General features: G+C 42.3%; 1 protein-coding gene across 3 annotated transcripts in view; it reads right to left on the reverse strand.

Annotated features, from left to right (window-relative positions):
• Positions 1 to 13,240, reverse strand: part of st3gal8 (ST3 beta-galactoside alpha-2,3-sialyltransferase 8) — a 99,254-nt gene extending 86,014 nt beyond the window's left edge. For 2 of the 3 annotated variants that reach the window (XR_004559010.1, XM_034164555.1), the window contains exons 1-4: positions 13,148 to 13,238; positions 8,646 to 8,966; positions 2,682 to 2,793; positions 2,327 to 2,465 (exon numbers count right to left, since the gene is read on the reverse strand). Coding sequence is in view for 1 of the 3 variants with exons in the window: in XM_034164555.1 (XP_034020446.1) it covers positions 2,327 to 2,465; positions 2,682 to 2,793; positions 8,646 to 8,808 (414 nt within the window). In the remaining 2 variants the exon portion in view is untranslated. Of the gene's footprint in view, positions 1 to 2,326; positions 2,466 to 2,681; positions 2,794 to 8,645; positions 8,967 to 13,147 lie in introns of all 3 variants that reach the window. The other variant, XR_004559011.1, reaches the window with a different exon arrangement.
• Between the last annotated feature and the right edge of the window lie 7,574 nt (positions 13,241 to 20,814).

Below are 20,814 nucleotides of genomic sequence, written 5' to 3' on the forward strand. Positions count from 1 at the left end.
GAAAATATGTCATAATTTAATACAATACTTAAATTATTTTAAATATATTAATTCATTTACATTTTTTCTGTTTTATTCAGCAGCAAAATGCTGAGGGTAATGATGCTGGTGGAGAAGGAGCTGAGGAGATCGGGAGAGCGACTTCACCCAAAAAGCCCAAGAAATCCAGCACATTGGAGTCACTCCTTGGAGCAGTGTACTCACCAACAGTCCAGGAACATGAAGAGAAAACTCCAGCAACAAGGGCGGAAGATGAAGTCAGAAGATACAGGATGGAAAAACCTGCTGGGCTGAATGATAATCCTGTGAACTGGTGGAGGTCAAATGAAAAGGAGTATCCACCGTTGGCTTGCCTGGCGAAATTATACCTTTGTGTCCCAGGGACCAGTATTGCATCGAAGAAGGTTTTTTCTACTGCGGGTGATATAACTGCAAAAAGGAGCTGCTTAACCCCAGATCATGTCAATGAGCTCCTTTTCTTGCACAAGAACTTCACAATTAATAAGTGAGAGCAAAGTTGCCATCTTAACCAGCCTTAAACTCTTGAGACCTGAACCCATGCATTGTTAGGTCTTGTTTAGACATTTTTTTGGTCCTGGTTTTGACTTTTTTGGTCCAAGTTTGGACTTGTTTTGGTCCAGGTTTACACTTTTTGTTCACTTTTTGTTGTTTTGACTTTTTTGGTCAAGGTTTTTACTTTATTGGTCTTGGTTCAACTCTGGTTTTAACTTTTCACTGGGACTGAAACCAAGACAGTTGAAAATGGGATGTCCTCGTATGTGACCACCAGGGCTCAATTAAGTTTAGCTCTAGTAAATGAGTTTTAGTTACCAAAATTATTATTTTTGCACTTTAGAAAACAATGCTTTAATGCAATTTGCACTGAAGAAAAGTTGTAATTCAAGTATATTTTCACTTGCAACGCCTTTAAAATTATACAATTGCACTTTTGAGACTTGAGACAGTTGTGTTTACAGCTCAGGTTTTTTTGTTTACAACTCAGGTCATTTTGTTAATGTTGGAGAGAATAATAAAGCACATTTGTATTTTCTAAAACAGTTGACCCATTTTCCTCATTTAAGAGCAGATCGAATCGAATCGAGATTAATCAATTCAGGACCCTATGAATCGAAATCGAATCGATTATGGAAATTGGCCATGATACCCAGCCCTCTGGAACACTAGTTTTTATGGTTCACATTTTGTTTTTTGAATGGCCATTCATGTTTGATATTGTCTATTGTCTTTTATGTTTGTTTGTCCTTTCCCTTGAAAAATATATGGTACCAGCATAAAAAAACAATTCTTGTGTCAGTCTGTCACTCCGCTTCTAGAGACGAATCAGAACTTCTGAATCTGGCCTGTTAATTACTTTAATCTCATAGTGCTGGTTACATAACGTGGCGAGCCAAGCCAGGAGTGGAGGGAAAAAAAGCTGAACTATTGTTTTTTGGTAGTGATATTATAATTGTATTGTTGTGGACAAATGGATATATTTGAGAAGCTTGGCATTAAAGTCACGAGTGCAGTTTTGGTACGAGATGCGACAAAAACTAAAGCTCTAAAAACTAATCTCATAGTACTGGTTACATCCCCATTGTACCTTACTCCTTTGCCAGACTGTAACGCCTTGTGCCTCTTTCCAGCTCAGTAGCTTGTATTTCCTTGCCTTGCTTCATTTGCCTCATCGTGTTTGTTGACTACCTGCCTGTGTACCTTGACCACTCCTAAGCCTGATGTTTTTGTTACTATTGCTTGTTTTGGCATGCCTTTCTGTGTACCGACTCCAGCCTGTTTACCGAGTAAATGCCTTAACTCCACTGAGTTGTGTACCTGCATCCTGCATTTGTGTCCAGCCTATCTTGCCTGTCAAACCTTATAGTTGGCATGCCATCTCTCTACTTCCATGATCTGACAGACACAGTCCTTGTTTTTTTTTTTGTGCAATGGTGTTTGCACACGTTTTTAAATCCACACCTTGCTCAAGGACACCGTAACCATGGCAGTGAGAGTGTCTCTCATTCACCTGAGCCCGTATTTTCCTGCCTGGCCGGGTCCTGAATGTCTTCTTCTCTGGTTACATGTCTGCTTCTTTCACTTTACACCACTATTTCCCCAAAAACAAGCCCTGGCAGGAAGAACTTGCGCAGTTCAGCCAAAATGTGGAAACAAGAAGTGATTGCATAAGGTGCAAAAAAAAAAAAAAAAATCACAAAGTGGGAATTTCCAACTGAGCATAACAACAATACTGTGGAGGCAGGAAAGCTGCTGACAGAGGACAAAGTCAAGCTCAATGACCAGAACGGACCTGACATCATGTCCTTACCAGCCACCACCTGAGGGCCTCAGGGTCCAGATCCCTGTTTGTGTTACGGAGCACAGGCTGCTGGTGGGGGTCATAACGTTGGCTGAACCAGTCTGACCCCTGCAGGTCTGAAACACAGGACTCAGCACAACCACACGGTCTGCAGGGGAACAAGAACAGATCAGCAGGATCACAACTCTGGAACTATGGAAGCCTTGTGCAATGAAGTGAGCACATTCTACAGGTTTCTGTTCCAATCAGGAACTTGTCTGCAACTGTGACTCAGAATGACTCAATGGAACCAAAACCTGCACACTGTAAGCTCTCATGGCTGCTTGTGACATGCAGACAAGCAGACTACAACATCAGCTGTTACCTCAGTGCATTCTGGGAATCAGCTGCAGACTCCAGCCTGGGGTGAGACTGCGTGAGGATGGGGTTTAGCGGATTCCTTGGGGGGTCAGGGGTCAGCTCAGCAGGAGCAACTTCTGGAAAAAGAGTAGGAAGTTCTCAGCTTATCACCACTGCGCTAATGCTAACATGACTGCTAATGCTTTTTTTCACAAACTGACCATGAGTATGACCGCTAAGGGTACTGCTGCTACTGCTGATTGAACTTTAAACTAATGTTACTGCGATCACAACTTAATTTAGTACAGCACTTACAACAAGTACTTCTGCTAATACGCCAGCTGCTGCTAATACGAATGAATGTTTGTGAAAATGCGAATGTGGCACGGTGGCTTAGTGGTCAGCACTGGTGCCTCACAGCAAGAAGGTTGTGGGATCGCTTCCCGCCCTTTCTATGTGGAGTTTGCACATTCTCCCCATGTCTGTTTGGGTTTCCTCCCACAATCAAAACCTGCTTATTTAGGGTCTGCTCCTTTCTCTGCCCCTGAGCAAGGCAGCGTATCTACATCTGGAGTTGGTCACTGGGCGCTGCATTGCGGCTGCACACTGCGCCTAGTGCCTGGATTATGTCTAATTGTAATTAGGACGGTTAAATGCAGAGGACAGATTTCATCGTATGCATGTGCAATGACAATAAAGGCTCTATCATCATCATTATTATTATTATTATTATTATTATTTTACTATTACACTACAAGTACAACCCCAATTCCAATGAAATTTGGACATTGTGTGAAATGTAAATAAAAACAGAATACAATGATTTGCAAATCCTCTTCAACCTATATTCAACTGAATACACTACAAAGACAAGCTGGGACAGGGGCAACAAAAGACTGGGAATTCCACCTACGAAGCTTCAGCAATTAGTGTCCTTAGTTCCCAAACGCTTATTGAGTGTTGTTAGAAGGAAAGGAGATGTAACACAGTGGTAAACATACCACTGTCCCAACTTTTTTGAAACGTGTTGCAGGTATCCATTTCAAAATGAGCAAATATTTGCACAAAAACAATAAAGTTTATCAGTTTGAACATTAAATACGAGGTCTATTAGAAAAGTATCTGACCTTATTATTTTTTTCAAAAACCATATGGATTTGAATCACGTGTGATTGCGTCAGACAAGCTTGAACCTTTGTGCGCATGCGTGAGTTTTTTCATGCCTGTCGGTTGCGTCATTCGCCTGTGAGCAGGCTTTGAGTGAGGAGTGGTCCCGCCCCCTCGTCGTTGTTTCATTGCCAGGAAATGGCGGAATGATTTGGGCTTTTTTTCCATCAGAATTTTTTCAGAAACTGTTAGAGACTGGCAGCTGGAAACCATTAGAAAAATTTATCTGGCTTTCGGTAAAAATGTTATGGGCTTGGCAGAGAATAAGGAGTGTTACTGTCGCTTTAAGCCGAGCGGAGGCTTCGCGCGTCACGATGGATTTGCTACTGGAGCGAGACAAAACCACCTCCATTTTGGTCTCACAGGACGGCTTTGAGATGGCATTCAGACAGCTGTCAGTGGTTTTTCCATCGAGTGATTATCCGAGAAATTGTGGATGTGCCTGGACATGCCAGAACATGTCCCGTAAGGCTTCATCACGGCGTTGCTGTGCGCCATGCGGCACCACTGCGAGGCGCGAAGCCTCCGCTCCTCTTTCCATGACAAAAACTCCTGTAACAGTGGAATGCGCCGTTCATTTCCAAACTGGACGCTGTGTTTTATCCGGGACGTCGTCTGACTAGCACAGGAATTGTGAAAAGACGTGGACATCAGCACTTTTTCGGCACATTGAGACAGATGTGCGGAGGAATTCCGCACGTCGTGGCGGTGCCGCATGGCGCAAACCAACGCCGTGATGAAGCCTCACAGGACATGTTCACGCGTCTCTCCTCCGCTGAGTAGCAGCGAAGCCATGAAAAAGGACTTTGTTTTTACTGTGGGCGTTCCGGTCACATGATAACCTATTGTCAAGCCAGGGGCGCCACCATGCGGCCACAAGCCGAGATTCGGGTGAGTCAAAACACAATTTCTCCTGCCTCAGCACAAAATGTGATTTTGGCTAAATTAATTTCTGACTATTCATCAGTATCTGTGCCTGCATTTGTGGATTCTGGTTCAGATGCAAACTTGATTTTGTCTTCTCTGGTCGAGTCTTTACATCTTAAACTATATGAGCTCTCGCACCCTCTGGTGGTGCGCGCCGTTGATGGTCATAAAGTGGGGTGCATTACCCATTGCACGCAGTCAGTTCAGATGATAATTTCTGAAAACCACTCTGAATCAATCACTTTTCACGTTTTTGATAAAATGACTCACCCGGCTATTTTGGGGCATCCCTGGTTACAAAAACATGGTCCCAAATTTGACTGGGCTAGGGGAGAGATTATTTTCTGGGGGCCTGCTTGTTACGATTCATGTCTGTCTAAACCTGCTAGTGCTCAATCCACTTCCAACCCAGACCTGGTGGGGGTGCCATCATGCTATCATGACTTGGCACCAGTGTTTAGTAAAAGCAAAGCTAAATCATTACCACCTCACCGGGAATACGATTGTGCAATAGAACTACTCCCCGGGGCTAGCCCACCCCGAAGGAAGCTCTATTCTCTGTCGGCTCCTGAATGCAAGGCCATGAATGAGTACATTCAAGAATCTCTGGCCGCAGGCTTAATTAGACCATCATCGTCACCTGCAGGAGCAGGATTCTTTTTTGTAGAAAAGAAGGATAAATCCCTTCACCCGTGTATTGATTACCAGGGGCTAAACGACATCACGGTAAAGAACCGATATCCGCTGCCACTCATCTCATCTGCTTTTGAGCTCCTAGAAGGAGCTAAAATTTTCACAAAACTCGACCTTCGTAACGAATATCATTTGGTTCGTATTAAGCAAGGCGATGAATGGAAGACCACTTTTAATACGCCCTCAGGACACTACGAGTACCTGGTCATGCCTTTTGGTCTCACTAATGCCCCAGCGGTGTTCCAAAATCTGGTTAATGACGTGCTGCGCGAGTATCTTAATAAGTTTATTTTTGTTTATCTAGATGATATTCTGATTTTTTCCCCGATCTGGGATCCCACACGCGCCACGTCCGCACCGTTCTGCAAACTTTGCTGCAAAACAATCTTTTTGTTAAAGCCGAAAAACCCACAGTATCATTCCTCGGATTCGTTATCACAGAGGGAAAGATTAAGATGGACCCAGAGAAGATTGCGGCCGTGCAGGATTGGCTGGTGCCTACCACCCGCAAAGAAGTCCAAAGGGTCCTGGGTTTCGCCAATTTCTACCGAAAGTTCATCCGTAATTTCAGCACAGTCGCAGCTCCGCTTCATGAGGTCACGTCATCCCTCCGGCCGTTCGTATGGACACTGGGGTGCGACGAGGCTTTCAGGATCCTAAAACGTTGCTTCACAATGGCCCCCGTGCTGCTCCTCCCTGACCCAGCTCGACAGTTTGTGGTTGAGGTAGATGCTTCAGATACTGGAGTTGGGGCTGTCCTGTCGCAGGTTAAAGCCTCAGACAATAGGTTGCATCCATGCGTGTTTTTGTCAAAGAAGTTGACCGCGGCCGAACGAAATTACTGCATCGGCGACCGCGAGCTGTTGGCAATTAAAGTGGCCTTGGAGGCGCCACTGGTTGGAGGGGGCACAGATTCACTTTTTGGTCTTTACGGATCATAAGAACCTAGCTTACCTTAGAACCGCTAAGCGACTTAATGCACGCCAGGCCAGGTGGGCCATTTTCTTCAGCCGTTTTGACTTTGTAATCTCTTTCCGACCTGGCTCCAAGAATGGCAAGCCAGACGCGTTATCACGGCAGGGTGACCCAGTTGACACGCTGGCCGATCCAGGGAATATCTTGCTAGCATCCTGTTTTGTGTCGACATTAATGTGGGACATAGAATCCAGGGTCCAGTCTGCCTTAGGCAATACTCTGGTTCCTCCAGGTTGTCCCCAGGGTAGGCTTTTTGTTCCGGTTGCGCTCAGAGGGGACGTGATCAGGTGGGGACATGACAGTCGGTTCTCTTGTCATCCGGGAATCAAGAAGACTGAGTTTGTAATTCAACAGAGGTTTTGGTGGCCAGGGATGTTGAAAGATATTACAGAGTATGTTAATGCTTGCTCAAAGTGTGCAAGTCACAAATCCTCTAACCGTCCGCCCGCGGGCTCTTTAATGCCACTTCCTGTCCCTACTCGTCCCTGGTCACATATCACATTGGATTTTGTAACCGGTCTGCTGCCTTCTAGAGGTAATACTGCTGTTTTAACAGTGGTGGATAGATTATCCAAGATGGCTCACTTCATCCCTCTGCCTAAACTTCCCTCAGCTAAGGAAACTGCTGAAAGAATGCTCACAAATGTGTTGAAGTTACATGGATTTCCAGAGGATATAGTGTCTGATAGAGGACCGCAGTTTGTGTCAAATTTCTGGAGGGAATTCTGCCGTCTCCTCTGGGTCTCTGCCAGCTTAACCTCAGGTTACCACCCCCAGGCCAATGGGCAGACAGAGTGTCTCAATCAAGAGTTGGAAAAGGGACTCCGGATTCTCACCTCCCAGCATCCTGCCTCATGGTCTGCTCAACTGTCTTGGATAGAACTGGCACACAATAGTCTTCCTTCTGCATCCTCTGGTTTTTCTCCATTTCACATAGTTTACGGTCATCAACCTCCACTGTTTCCGTCCACTGCACTTGATTCTTCTGTTCCCTCTACCTTAGGACTCATTCTCCGCTGCCGACGAACCTGGGAGCGGGCCCGTAGAGCCCTCCTACGGTCCTCTGCGGCCTATAAGACGGCAGCCGATTGTAGGAGATCCTCCGCACCTGCGTATAAACCTGGACAGAAAGTCTGGCTCTCAATCCGTCATCTTACTCTGCAGGGACTGCCCAGGAAACTGGCTCCCAGGTTCGTTGGTCCATTCTCTGTTTCCAAGGTTATTAATCCAGTTTCTGTTCGCCTCCGCCTCCCAAGGTCAATGCGCATCCACCCTACCTTTCATGTTAGCCACATCAAGCCTGCTCGTTCCAGCCCGTTGTGCCCTCCGGCCATTCCCCCTCCTTCCGCCCTCTTTGTGTGTACCTGACCTCCAGCCTGTTGCTTTGACCATGCCTGATTGCCTGATGTTTCTTGTACTGCTGCTTTTCCTGGACTGCCTTCTCGTGTACCGACCTCTGCTGTCTTCTACAGTAAAGCCATCTAAAAACCAGAGCTGTTTGCTTGAGTTGTGCATTTGTATCCTGCAGTTCCTGACCATTCAGCCTGATACCTATCATGCAAACGCTGCTGTGATTATTCTGATATTATCTGTAATTCGTAAAGCTGAAGCTGCTGCAGCTGGAAACATCTCAAGTGCTTAAGCTGGTATCATAGCAACTTTATTTATAAAGCACCTTAAAACAGCTGCTGCACACTACAAACATAATACAAATGAAAACACAGTATCTTAAAAATCAAAAGAACCTCTAAAATGCAATTAAAATTTATCAAACTAAGCCTTGTTGGTGTCAAAAGCCAAGGAAAAAAAGATGAGTTTTTAAACAAACTTTAAAAATGACCAATGAGGGTGCCTCCCTAAACTGTTCCACAGTTTGAGAGCAATAACAGAAAAAGCCCTGTCCCCAAGCTTTCTTTTCCACCTTGACACTTGGAGGAGCAGCTGGTCAGCTGACCTGAGAGACCGACTGGGTACATAAGGCTGAAGAAGCCCACAGAGGTACAATGGCGCTAAACCATGGAGGGACTTAAAAACAAACATAAAAATTTTAAAATGAACCCTAAAATGAACCACCAACCAGTGAAGTGCAGCCAGGACAGGAGTCATATACTCCCTCCTCCTAGCCCCTGTCAAAAGCCGCGGATCAATGCAAAATATCTCAGATAAGATTCATCTGAACCCCCCCCCACACACACACACAGATTCATAGCCCCAAAAATCAACTCACCCACATCGCTGCTGCTTGAACCTTTGGAGGGCGTGGCCCGGCCGGTGGGAGTGGCTGAGGACAAAAGCAGGAAGTGTCTCTTCTGGATACTCTGACTGGCGAGCATGAGGAAGAGAATGGCAGCAATTACCACGGCAACCCACAGCTTCCTCCGGAACATCATGACTGGATGGCTGATGTGTCATTCAAACCCTTGGGCCACATAGGTCAGCATGTTTGGACCGACTCCCTGTGTGTGCACCTCTCCACACTCAGTCTCACCGCCATGGAAACCTATCCTGTGCACGAGGACGCCTTGCTTTGATGGAAACTGGATCAGACCTGAGGCGGCGACATAAATTCATTACCACCACAACCATCTCGTAAAACGGCACATTAATGTTTCAAAATTAAACAAGAAACAGACTAAACAAGGTGAACAAAGTGTGTGTGTGTGTGTGTGTGTGTGTGTGTGTGTGTGTGTGTGTGTGTTGGGGGGCAGAGTCACCAAAATATAAAGGTTAAAACCTAAAGATGAGGAACTGGAGCACCAACATGGAGACCAGGGGCCTCATGCACAAAGGCTGCGTACACACGAAAACACGGTGTACGTCCGTCTCCACGCTAACATTCATATGCATCAGAAGTGAAATGACCATGGAAATGTGCGGTGCGTCACACAAAAATCCTGGCTGGCGTACGCACATTTCTACAGCTATTGTTCCTCTGGCGACACGTAGAGGTGAAGCTGTGAACAGTGTGAAAACAGAGTGATGTGCACATCAGAGACACACTTATGGCGTCAGATCAGCGCCAAAACCACACGCGTAAAAAATGTGTTCACGCGCAGATATTCACTGTGCATTCGCAAATTATCACTACGCGTGTGCAAATTATGTCGGAGCACTATTTGCGCGCACAAGGACCAGCGCTCCCCTGCCTGCTCAAAGTTGATTCCTGCTCTCTCACTTGAAGTTTATGACACTATGGGGGCGGGAACCAGGTTGGCACTGGCTGTGCTGTGATTGGCTGTCTCTGGAGAGCGAGGTTTGATTGACAGCCCCCTCGCTGACGCGGAAGTCAGTCAGAGACAACGGGGTTAAGTGATTATCACCTTGTTTCTGCTTCAAAGTTCTTTTATTATTTGTAAATAATATTCAATAAGCCCCTTATGTTCTTGTATTTGTATTTTCATGTATGCAGCATTTCAGGATTTTGTACAGGACCTGTTTTGTTTGGATTTGATTCATAAATAAATAAATAACTTCTTGTACAGAGTCAGTCTGCAGACGAGTGTCAGGAGGTCATTTTTAGGACTTTCTGTAATTTGTTATGAAATAATGCTGAATTTATGTGGAAATGATTGTTGTACAGAAGCTTCAGAGATCTGTCGCTGAGACAGATGATGACTGGAGGCAGTTTGAAGCAGAAACAAGGTGATAATCGCTTAACCCCGTTGTCTCTGACTGACTTCCGAGTCAGAGGGGGAGCTGTCAATCAAACCTTGCTCTCCAGAGACGGCCAATCACAGCAGAGCCAGGGCTGACCTGGTTCCCTCCCCCATAGTGCCATAATCCCACCCTCATAGTGCCATAAAGTTCAAGCAGAGAGAACATAGAGAGGCCCGACTTCCTATATGCTGCACTGTAATTGGCTGAGCGCCAGCCGCCATTTTGAATGTGTAATTGGGTGTTGCTATAGACACACAATGGCAGTCTTTGTGTCACTCTAGAGTCATATTAGAGACAAAGGTTTCTGTTTATGTGCATTTTTCATGACCATGGATCATAACTATCATACCAGCAACATCAGAAAAACATCAAGATCTAAAGGAACTGAGTGTTCGACTATCAACTGCACCAAGTACACTAAAACAAACAAGGAAGTGGCATTCTACTCCTTTCCAAAGGGTATCATTAAGAAATGATTCGATCCACCGACATCAATAACCATTTTGCTTAACAATTCCCTTATCGGTCCTTCAGAGTGGCCGTTGTTTTTGGGGGTGTTTGTCAGGAAAATGATCATTTCTCTACATTTATTACAGACCCTGCAGCGAGTCTGTAATCACCTTTTCTGCAGCGCGGCTTTGCTTTGGACCTTGAACCAATCGAAGCAGTGATTCGCAGATTGAAGCAGTGCTTCGATCTAATGCTTCCTTGATTCATTGTTTTATTTCACTTTGTCTGTGAGTAATATTTACCTTTTTTATGTTAAACTGACTTGTTATGGTCTTCTGAAACAGTTGATAACTTAAAAACGCGACCGATGCTAACAGGTTAGCATGTCTATGGCATTTTCAATGTTAAAGTTAGCATTAAGCTGTTGCAGCTGTCAGCACGTTTGTGTGCATTTGTTCTCTGTATAATAATGGCTCAGTGTTTGTTGTCATAAAAGAGTCAAATGTATTACAAATTGTAATATTTTTAAATTTGCTTTTGTTTATATATTAATAATAATAGCAACAACAACAACAACAGTAATAATAAATAATAATGCTACAATACAATTTTAGAGAAAGAGACTAAAAGAACCTGATTAAAAACACAACAGAAAATATAAAACTAAATATAAAACTAAAAATATAAAAGATCAGGCTGCCTAGGTTATAATATACGAGGTCTATTAGAAAAGTATCCGACCTTATTATTTTTTTCAAAAACTATATGGATTTGAATCACGTGTGATTACATCAGACATGCTTGAACCCTTGTGGGCATGCAAGAGTTTTTTCACGCCTGTCGGTTACGTCATTCGCCTGTGGGCAGTCTTTGAGTGAGGAGTCATCCACCCTCTCGTCGATTTTTTCATTGTTTAGGAATGGCTCAGAGACTGTTGCTTTGTTTGATAAAATTTTTTTCAAAGCTGTAAGGCACAACTGAGTGGACACCATTCAATAAATTCAGCTGGTTTTCGGTAAAAATTTTAACGGCTGATGAGAGATTTTGGTCTGGTAGTGTCGCTTTAAGGACAGCCCACGGCGCCTGACGGCGATCTGCGCTTCAAGGCGGCAGCGTCTCACCGTTTCAAGTTGAAAACTTCCACATTTCAGGCTCTGTTGATCCAGGAAGTCGTCAGAGAACAGAGAACTTTCAGAAGAAGTCGGCATGAGGACTTTATTCGGACATTCCATTGTTAACGGACATTTTGTAATGAAAGAACGTGCAGGCAGAGTCGCATGTCGGGCCGGACCCGACCGCGGGGGGTCGCGGCAGGAAAAACACCTCCGTTGGAAACCTTAACAGACAAGTTGGAACATGCCCAAGCTGTTAAACAATTTCTCAGTTACTCACTTGTTGAAAGCCATCAAAAGCCGCCTGAATTTTACAAATGGTTTTCAACACGGAGGTGTTTTTTTCTTTTCTTGGCAGTGAGTAAAGTGAGCTGCAGAGCTTCTTAAGAGGCTTCCTGTGTTCAGTATTTGTCAATAAACGTGTGTAAATTGTGATGTGACACTGTCAGGAGAGGCCACATTTTTAATGTCAGCTGTTCTGTGTGTTGGCCTCACACACTCACACTCCATAGCTTCTACAAACATTTTTCCAGTTTCATGATTCATCCGTTTAACAGTGACTTGAATAAACTGTCCCTGCGCGTCTCCATGTCATTTCCAGTCATCTGTAGTATCATTTCTTTCCTGTGTTCATGTTGTCTGATGTGAAAATTAAGGTCTGGAAGCAGCTCAAGGAGAGCTGAAATCATTTCACTGCCAGAAATAAATGTCAATATATAATAAATCTGAAACAAATCCTCAGTTTGACAACAAGGAGCACAGATTATTAAAACTAAAACTAATGAAAGCACAAACACTGAATAAGACTACTGTAATAATTATATTACTACTGCTAATATCAAAATGATGAATATTACTGATCACGAAACAATACTTGAAATACAATATTACTCAAAGCAAACGCAAACAGTACTTCAAAAAAACAAACGACTCCAATACTTAAATCCAACACAACAAATGACAACTCAAATAAACAACCAACTCAAATACTACAAACAAATGACTCCAATACTAGAAACAACTGAAATACTACAAACGACTCAAATATTACAAACAAAACAAACAACTAAACAAACAAACAAGGACCCAAATACTACAAACAAACAAACAAACAAACAAACGTCAGTCTGAGAAGGAAAAAAGCCAGCAGCTAATCGTACGTAGCCGTATTAATAATTACACATTTTATTCGTACGTGGTGCAGCCTTGTTATGATTGATTGATTTAATAGGATAACACAAGAAGGTGACAAATACACTTATTTCCATTGTGGTCCTTTCATGTAATGTTGTGGTTACTTTTTAGGTTTATTTTTAGCTTTACTCACTGCCAAGAAAAAAAACTGTAGTCAGACTTTTTTTGGGGTGGAAACTTTTTAAAGTTTCCTTCCGGACTTTATAGCGAACAAATGCAGACAAACAGACGCAACCGAGAGCGGTACTGTCCAAATACAGCGTGATATGGCGAAATATCGAGTAATAAAACACTAAATCAAAGTTAGATCACTTACATGAAACAGCAGATTTTCTTTGTCAGCTAGCGGACGACGACTGGCTCCGCCCACAGGAGGGGAGGGGGCGGCAACACTAGCCCCGCCCGCTGTGAGGACATCGTCAGCGCTGCTAACCACGCCCACCTCAAATAGACTAACGTATAGATTAACTCAATAAAATGTAGGTAAAGTGAGAAAGTGGTCACAGAAACTGCGGTTTGAATTTATAACATTTAAAAAAAATCCATCAGTTTTGTTTTTCTGCTGTTGGGGTCAGAGGGTTACACACACTCACCGTGATTTTTCTCAACCGTTTTTTTTTCTGGTACAGAACAGCTGTAACAGAAAAAACTAATAATTTTAGGTTTTCTGAACTCAGGGTGAAACATATCCACACAGCACTGCTGATTTTTGATAATAAGCTGGACTTAATGGAACATGGACTTAATGAGTTATTTTCATTAGTTACTTCATCCAAACCATCAACATGTTTATTAGACCCCATTCCTACCAGGCTGCTCAAGGAAGTCCTACCATTATTTAATGCTTCGATCTTAAATATGATCAATCTATCTTTATTAGTTGGCTATGTACCACAGGCTTTTAAGGTGGCAGTAATTAAAGCATTACTTAAAAAGCCATCACTTGACCCAGCTATCTTAGCTAATTATAGGCCAATCTCCAACCTTCCTTTTCTCTCAAAAATTCTTGAAAGGGTAGTTGTAAAACAGCTAACTGATCATCTGCAGAGGAATGGTCTATTTGAAGAGTTTCAGTCAGGTTTTAGAATTCATCATAGTACAGAAACAGCATTAGTGAAGGTTACAAATGATCTTCTTATGGCCTCGGACAGTGGACTCATCTCTGTGCTTGTTCTGTTAGACCTCAGTGCTGCTTTTGATACTGTTGACCATAAAATTTTATTACAGAGATTAGAGCATGTCATAGGTGTTAAAGGCACTGCGCTGCGGTGGTTTGAATCATATTTGTCTAATAGATTACAGTTTGTTCATGGATGACCTCTAATTTCCTGCTTTTAAACTCAGATAAAACTGAAGTTATTGTACTTGGCCCCACAAATCTTAGAAACATGGTGTCTAATCAGATCCTTACTCTGGATGGCATTACCCTGACCTCTAGTAATACTGTGAGAAATCTTGGAGTCATTTTTGATCAGGATATGTCATTCAAAGCGCATATTAAACAAATATGTAAGACTGCTTTTTTGCATTTACGCAATATCTCTAAAATCAGAAAGGTCTTGTCTCAGAGTGATGCTGAAAAACTAATTCATGCATTTATTTCCTCTAGGCTGGACTATTGTAATTCATTATTATCAGGTTGTCCTAAAAGTTCCCTAAAAAGCCTTCAGTTAATTCAAAATGCTGCAGCTAGAGTACTGACGGGGACTAGAAGGAGAGAGCATATCTCACCCATATTGGCCTCTCTTCATTGGCTTCCTGTTAATTCTAGAATAGAATTTAAAATTCTTCTTCTTACTCATAAGGTTTTGAATAATCAGGTCCCATCTTATCTTAGGGACCTCGTAGTACCATATCACCCCAATAGAGCGCTTCGCTCTCAGACTGCAGGCTTACTTGTAGTTCCTAGGGTTTGTAAGAGTAGAATGGGAGGCAGAGCCTTCAGCTTTCAGGCTCCTCTCCTGTGGAACCAGCTCCCAATTCAGATCAGGGAGACAGACACCCTCTCTACTTTTAAGATTAGGCTTAAAACTTTCCTTTTTGCTAAAGCTTATAGTTAGGGCTGGATCAGGTGACCCTGAACCATCCCTTAGTTATGCTGCTATAGACTTAGACTGCTGGGGGGTTCCCATGATGCACTGAGTTTTCTTTCTCTTTTTGCTCTGTATGCACCACTCTGCATTTAATCATTAGTGATTGATCTCTGCTCCTCTTCCACAGCATGTCTTTTTCCTGGTTCTCTCCCTCAGCCCCAACCAGTCCCAGCAGAAGACTGCCCCTCCCTGAGCCTGGTTCTGCTGGAGGTTTCTTCCTGTTAAAAGGGAGTTTTTCCTTCCCACTGTAGCCAAGTGCTTGCTCACAGGGGGTCGTTTTGACCGTTGGGGTTTTACATCATTATTGTATGGCCTTGCCTTACAATATAAGGCGCCTTGGGGCAACTGTTTGTTGTGATTTGGCGCTATATAAAAAAATTGATTGATTGATTGATTGACTTGAAGCGACCGGGTTGAGTTTAGGACTTTGAAGACAGACAGACAGACGTCCTGTTGGATCACCTGACTGTGTCCAAGGTTCAAACATTCACATGACGGTCTGACATCTTTCCTCAGTGATTCTTTAGTCAGTCCCTGATTGTGCAAGTTCTCCTACTTAGAAAGATGAGAGAGGTCTGTAATTTTCATCATAGGTACACTTCAACTATAAGAGACAAAATGAGAAAAAAATTCCTGGAAATCACATTGTAGGATTTTTAAAGCATTTATTTGTTAATTATGGTGGAAAATAAGTATTTGGTCACCCACAAACAAGCAAGATTTCTGGCTCTCACAGACCTGTAACTTCTTCTTTAAGAAGCTCTTCTGTCCTCCACCTGTTACCTGTATTAATGGCACCTGTTGGAACTCGTTATTCAAAGGATTCAAAGGAATTTTATTGTCATATGCTCAGAAGAACATGTTCTCTGCACAATGAAATATGTCTACTGCATTTAACTCATCCTAATTGCCAGTAGGAGCAGAAGTCGCCATTAGGCGCCCGGGGAATTTTTATTTATTTTTTATCTGTATAAAAGACACCTGTCCACAGCCTCAGACAGTCAGAGTCCAAACTCAACCATGACCAAGACCAAAGAGCTGTTGAAGGACACCAGGAAGAAAATTGTAGATGTGATCATGAGAACGGTGAACAAAAATCCCAGAACTACACGGAGGGACCTGATTAATGACCTGCAGAGAGCTGGGACAAAGTAACAAAAGCTACACACTACGCAGAGAGGGACTCAAATCCTGCAGTGCCAGGCGTGTCCCCCTGCTTAAGACAGTACATGTCCAGGCCTGTCTGAAGTTTGCCAGAGAGCATATGGATGATCCAGAAGAGGATTGGGAGAATATCATCTGGTCAGATGAAACCAAAATAGAACATTTTGGTAAAAACTCAACTTGTCACATTTGGAGGAACAAGAGTTGCATCCCAAGAACACCATATCCACTGTGAAGCATGAGGGTGGAAACATCATGCTTTAGGGCTGTTTTTCTGCGAAGGGGACAGGACGACTGATCTGTGTTAAGGGAAGAATGAACGGGACCATGTATCATGAGATTTTAAGCCAAAACCTCCTTCCATCAGTGAGAGCATTGAAGATGCAACGTAGCTGGGTCTTCCAGCATGACAATGATCCCAAACACACCACTCAGGCATCAAAGGAGTGGCTCCGTAAAAAGCATTTCAAGGTCCTGGAGTGGCCGAGCCAGTCTCCAGACCTCAACCCCATAGAAAATTTGTGGAGGGAGTTGAAAGTCTGTGTTGTCCAGCGACAGTCCCAAAACATCACTGCTCTAGAGGAGATCTGCATGGAGGAATGGACCAAAATACCAGCTACAGTGTGTGCAAACCTGGTGAAGATTTACAGGAAATGTTTGACCTCTGTCATTGCCAACAAAGATTATGTTACAAAGTATTGAGTTGAACTTTTGTTATTGACCAAATACTTATTTTGCACTATAATTTACAAATAAATTCTTTAAAAATCCTACAATGTGATTTCCTGGATTTTTTTTTCTCATTTTTTCTCTCACAATTGAAGTGTACCAATGATGAAAATTACAAAACTCTCTCATCTTTCTACGTAGGAGAACTTGCACAATCAGGGGCTGAATAAATATTTTTTTACTCCACTGTACCTGTCCACATCTCAGTCCAGCTGTAAATGGATTCTGGCTCAGTTCAGATGGAGCCAGAGACTCAGGAACCAAGGATGAGCACCAGGACCAACAGGCCTCAGGACCTGGACTCGGGGGCTTTGACTGATGGGCCTTTTTAAGGGACTCTTGATCCTTCAACACATTTTAACACTAGGATTCATTCACTGGCCACTCTGACCACAGCACTGGAAGAGTGTCTGGTTGCTTAGTTCCACCATCTGTGTCTTGCATGTTTGACCTGTCTTTGCTGTGTTTTCTTTGACTTTTGGTTATTGGTATCTTGGTCAGAGCAGATGGTCCCTCTTTTGAGGCCGGTCTGCTTGAGAGTCCTTCATACAATCAAAAACTGCCTGAGGGAGTTTTTTTTCCTTATCATTATTACCTACAGTAGTGTTCAGAATAATAGTAGTGCTACGTGACTAAAAAGATTAATCCAGGTTTTGAGTATATTTCTTATTGTTACATGGGAAACAAGGTACCAGTAGATTCAGTAGATTCTCACAAATCCAACAAGACCAAGCATTCATGATATGCACACTCTTAAGGCTATGAAATTGGGCTATTAGTAAAAAAAGTAGAAAAGGGGGTGTTCACAATAATAGTAGCATCTGCTGTTGACGCTACAAACTCAAAACTATTATGTTCAACCTGCTTTTTTAGCAATCCTGTGAATCACTAAACTAGTATTTAGTTGTATAACCACAGTTTTTCATGATTTCTTCACATCGGAGGCATGGAGTCAACCAACTTGTGGCACCTTTCAGCTGTTATTCCACTCCAAGATTCTTTAACAACATTCCACAATTCATTCACATTTCTTGGTTTTGCTTCAGAAACAGCTTTTTTGATGTTGCCCCACAAGTTCTCAATTGGATTTATGTCCGGTGATTGGGCAGGCCACTCCAAAACATTAATTTTGTTGGTTTGGAACCAAGATTTTCAAGATTCAAGATTCAATACTTTATTGCCATGCAACCAATGCAAGTTGCTAGGGATTTGTTTCAGTGTGCTCGTAAACAAGAGACATAAAAAGCATAAGCATACATACACACAATACTCCACATAAAATCACACACATTATATCTGAAGAATAATAAATAAATAAATAAATAAAAATAAATAGACCCCTCAACCTGAGTCAGGTTAAAGTGTCAAGTGCAAACATAGACTCTCAGCAGTGGCTTGTTAAAGTGCTAAGTGCAGTACGCAGCAGATACAAAATGGACATATTGCACTAAAATGCTAAATAAATAAAAAGATAAAAAGAAATACAACAATGTATATGAGCTCAGTCATAGTCATAAAACCTACTTTCATAAGGTGCTGGTGCAGGGTAGGAGAACTATTTAGGTACTTAATGGCTCTGCAGTAAGTGCTGTTGAGAAAGTGTGATGTTTTAGTGGTTATGGCTCTCAACCTTTTACCTGATGGGAGGATGTTGAAAAGGAAGTTAACTGGATGTGACTGATCTAGTAGGATCTTCAACCCTTTCCAACAGTTACTTGTTTCGTAAATTGTAGAGATGGGAGGGAGTACACAGCCAATGATCTTTGAGGCTGTGTGGACTATCCTATCCATGTGCATCCTTTTTTGAGCAGTGGAGTTGCTATACCAGACAGAGATGGAAAATAGCATATTGTCACTGTGATAATATTTGCCATATTATCCCGAATGCGTAGGAGGGTAAGTCTTTCATATTTCATCAGTCCAACAGCGTAATCCACGCAAAAACACAGCAGCAACAGACATACTGACAGACAGAGCAACACTATGTCGCCATAAGCTGGCGCCATCTTGGAGAGGTGAGTTAATATTTTAATTAACTCACTCAGTTAATTTTGCCCATTTACTAGTGTGCTTGGGGTCATTGTCACAGCCTCAACACTGCATTTAATCTATTATTAGACTCTATTGGCTTTGCTCAAAAAGTAAATGAGTCCACCCACCACTTTAATCATATCTTAGATCTTGTTCTGACTTATGGTATGGAAATAGAAGACTTAACAGTATTCCCTGAAAACTCCCTTCTGTCTGATCATTTTTTAATAACATTTACATTTACTCTGATGGACTACCCAGCAGTAGGGAATAAGTTTCATTACACTAGAAGTCTTTCAGAAAGCGCTGTAACTAGGTTTAAGGATATGATTCCTTCTTTATGTTCTCTAATGCCATATACCAACACAGTGCAGAGTAGCTACCTAAACTCTGTAAGGGAGATAGAGTATCTCGTCAATAGTTTTACATCCTCATTGAAGACAACTTTGGATGCTGTAGCTCCTCTGAAAAAGAGAGCTTTAAATCAGAAGTGTCTGACTCCATGGTATAACTCTCAAACTCGTAGCTTAAAGCAGATAACCCGTAAGTTGGAGAGGAAATGGCGTCTCACTAATTTAGAAGATCTTCACTTAGCCTGGAAAAAGAGTCTGTTGCTCTATAAAAAAGCCCTCCGTAAAGCTAGGACATCTTTCTACTCATCACTAATTGAAGAAAATAAGAACAACCCCAGGTTTCTTTTCAGCACTGTAGCCAGGCTGACAAAGAGTCAGAGCTCTATTGAGCTGAGTATTCCATTATCTTTAACTAGTAATGAGTTCATGACTTTCTTTGCTAACAAAATTTTAACTATTAGAGAAAAAATTACTCATAACCATCCCAAAGACGTATCGTTATCTTTGGCTGCTTTCAGTGATGCCGGTATTTGGTTAGACTCTTTCTCTCCGATTGTTCTGTCTGAGTTATTTTCATTAGTTACTTCATCCAAACCATCAACATGTTTATTAGACCCCATTCCTACCAGGCTGCTCAAGGAAGCCCTACCATTATTTAATGCTTCGATCTTAAATATGATCAATCTATCTTTATTAGTTGGCTATGTACCACAGGCTTTTAAGGTGGCAGTAATTAAACCATTACTTAAAAAGCCATCACTTGACCCAGCTATCTTAGCTAATTATAGGCCAATCTCCAACCTTCCTTTTCTCTCAAAAATTCTTGAAAGGGTAGTTGTAAAACAGCTAACTGATCATCTGCAGAGGAATGGTCTATTTGAAGAGTTTCAGTCAGGTTTTAGAATTCATCATAGTACAGAAACAGCATTAGTGAAGGTTACAAATGATCTTCTTATGGCCTCGGACAGTGGACTCATCTCTGTGCTTGTTCTGTTAGACCTCAGTGCTGCTTTTGATACTGTTGACCATAAAATTTTATTACAGAGATTAGAGCATGCCATAGGTATTAAAGGCACTGCGCTGCGGTGGTTTGAATCATATTTGTCTAATAGATTACAATTTGTTCATGTAAATGGGGAATCTTCTTCACAGACTAAAGTTAATTATGGAGTTCCACAAGGTTCTGTGCTAGGACCAATTTTATTCACTTTATACATGCTTCCCTTAGGCAGTATTATTAGACGGTATTGCTTACATTTTCATTGTTACGCAGATGATACCCAGCTTTATCTATCCATGAAGCCAGAGGACACACACCAATTGGCTAGACTGCAGGATTGTCTTACAGACATAAAGACATGGATGACCTCTAATTTCCTGCTTTTAAACTCAGATAAAACTGAAGTTATTGTACTTGGCCCCACAAATCTTAGAAACATGGTGTCTAACCAGATCCTTACTCTGGATGGCATTACCCTGACCTCTAGTAATACTGTGAGAAATCTTGGAGTCATTTTTGATCAGGATATGTCATTCAAAGCGCATATTAAACAAATATGTAGGACTGCTTTTTTGCATTTACGCAATATCTCTAAAATCAGAAAGGTCTTGTC

The sequence above is a fragment of the Thalassophryne amazonica genome, chromosome 3 (assembly GCF_902500255.1).
Source record: "Thalassophryne amazonica chromosome 3, fThaAma1.1, whole genome shotgun sequence".
Taxonomy (NCBI): domain Eukaryota; kingdom Metazoa; phylum Chordata; class Actinopteri; order Batrachoidiformes; family Batrachoididae; genus Thalassophryne; species Thalassophryne amazonica.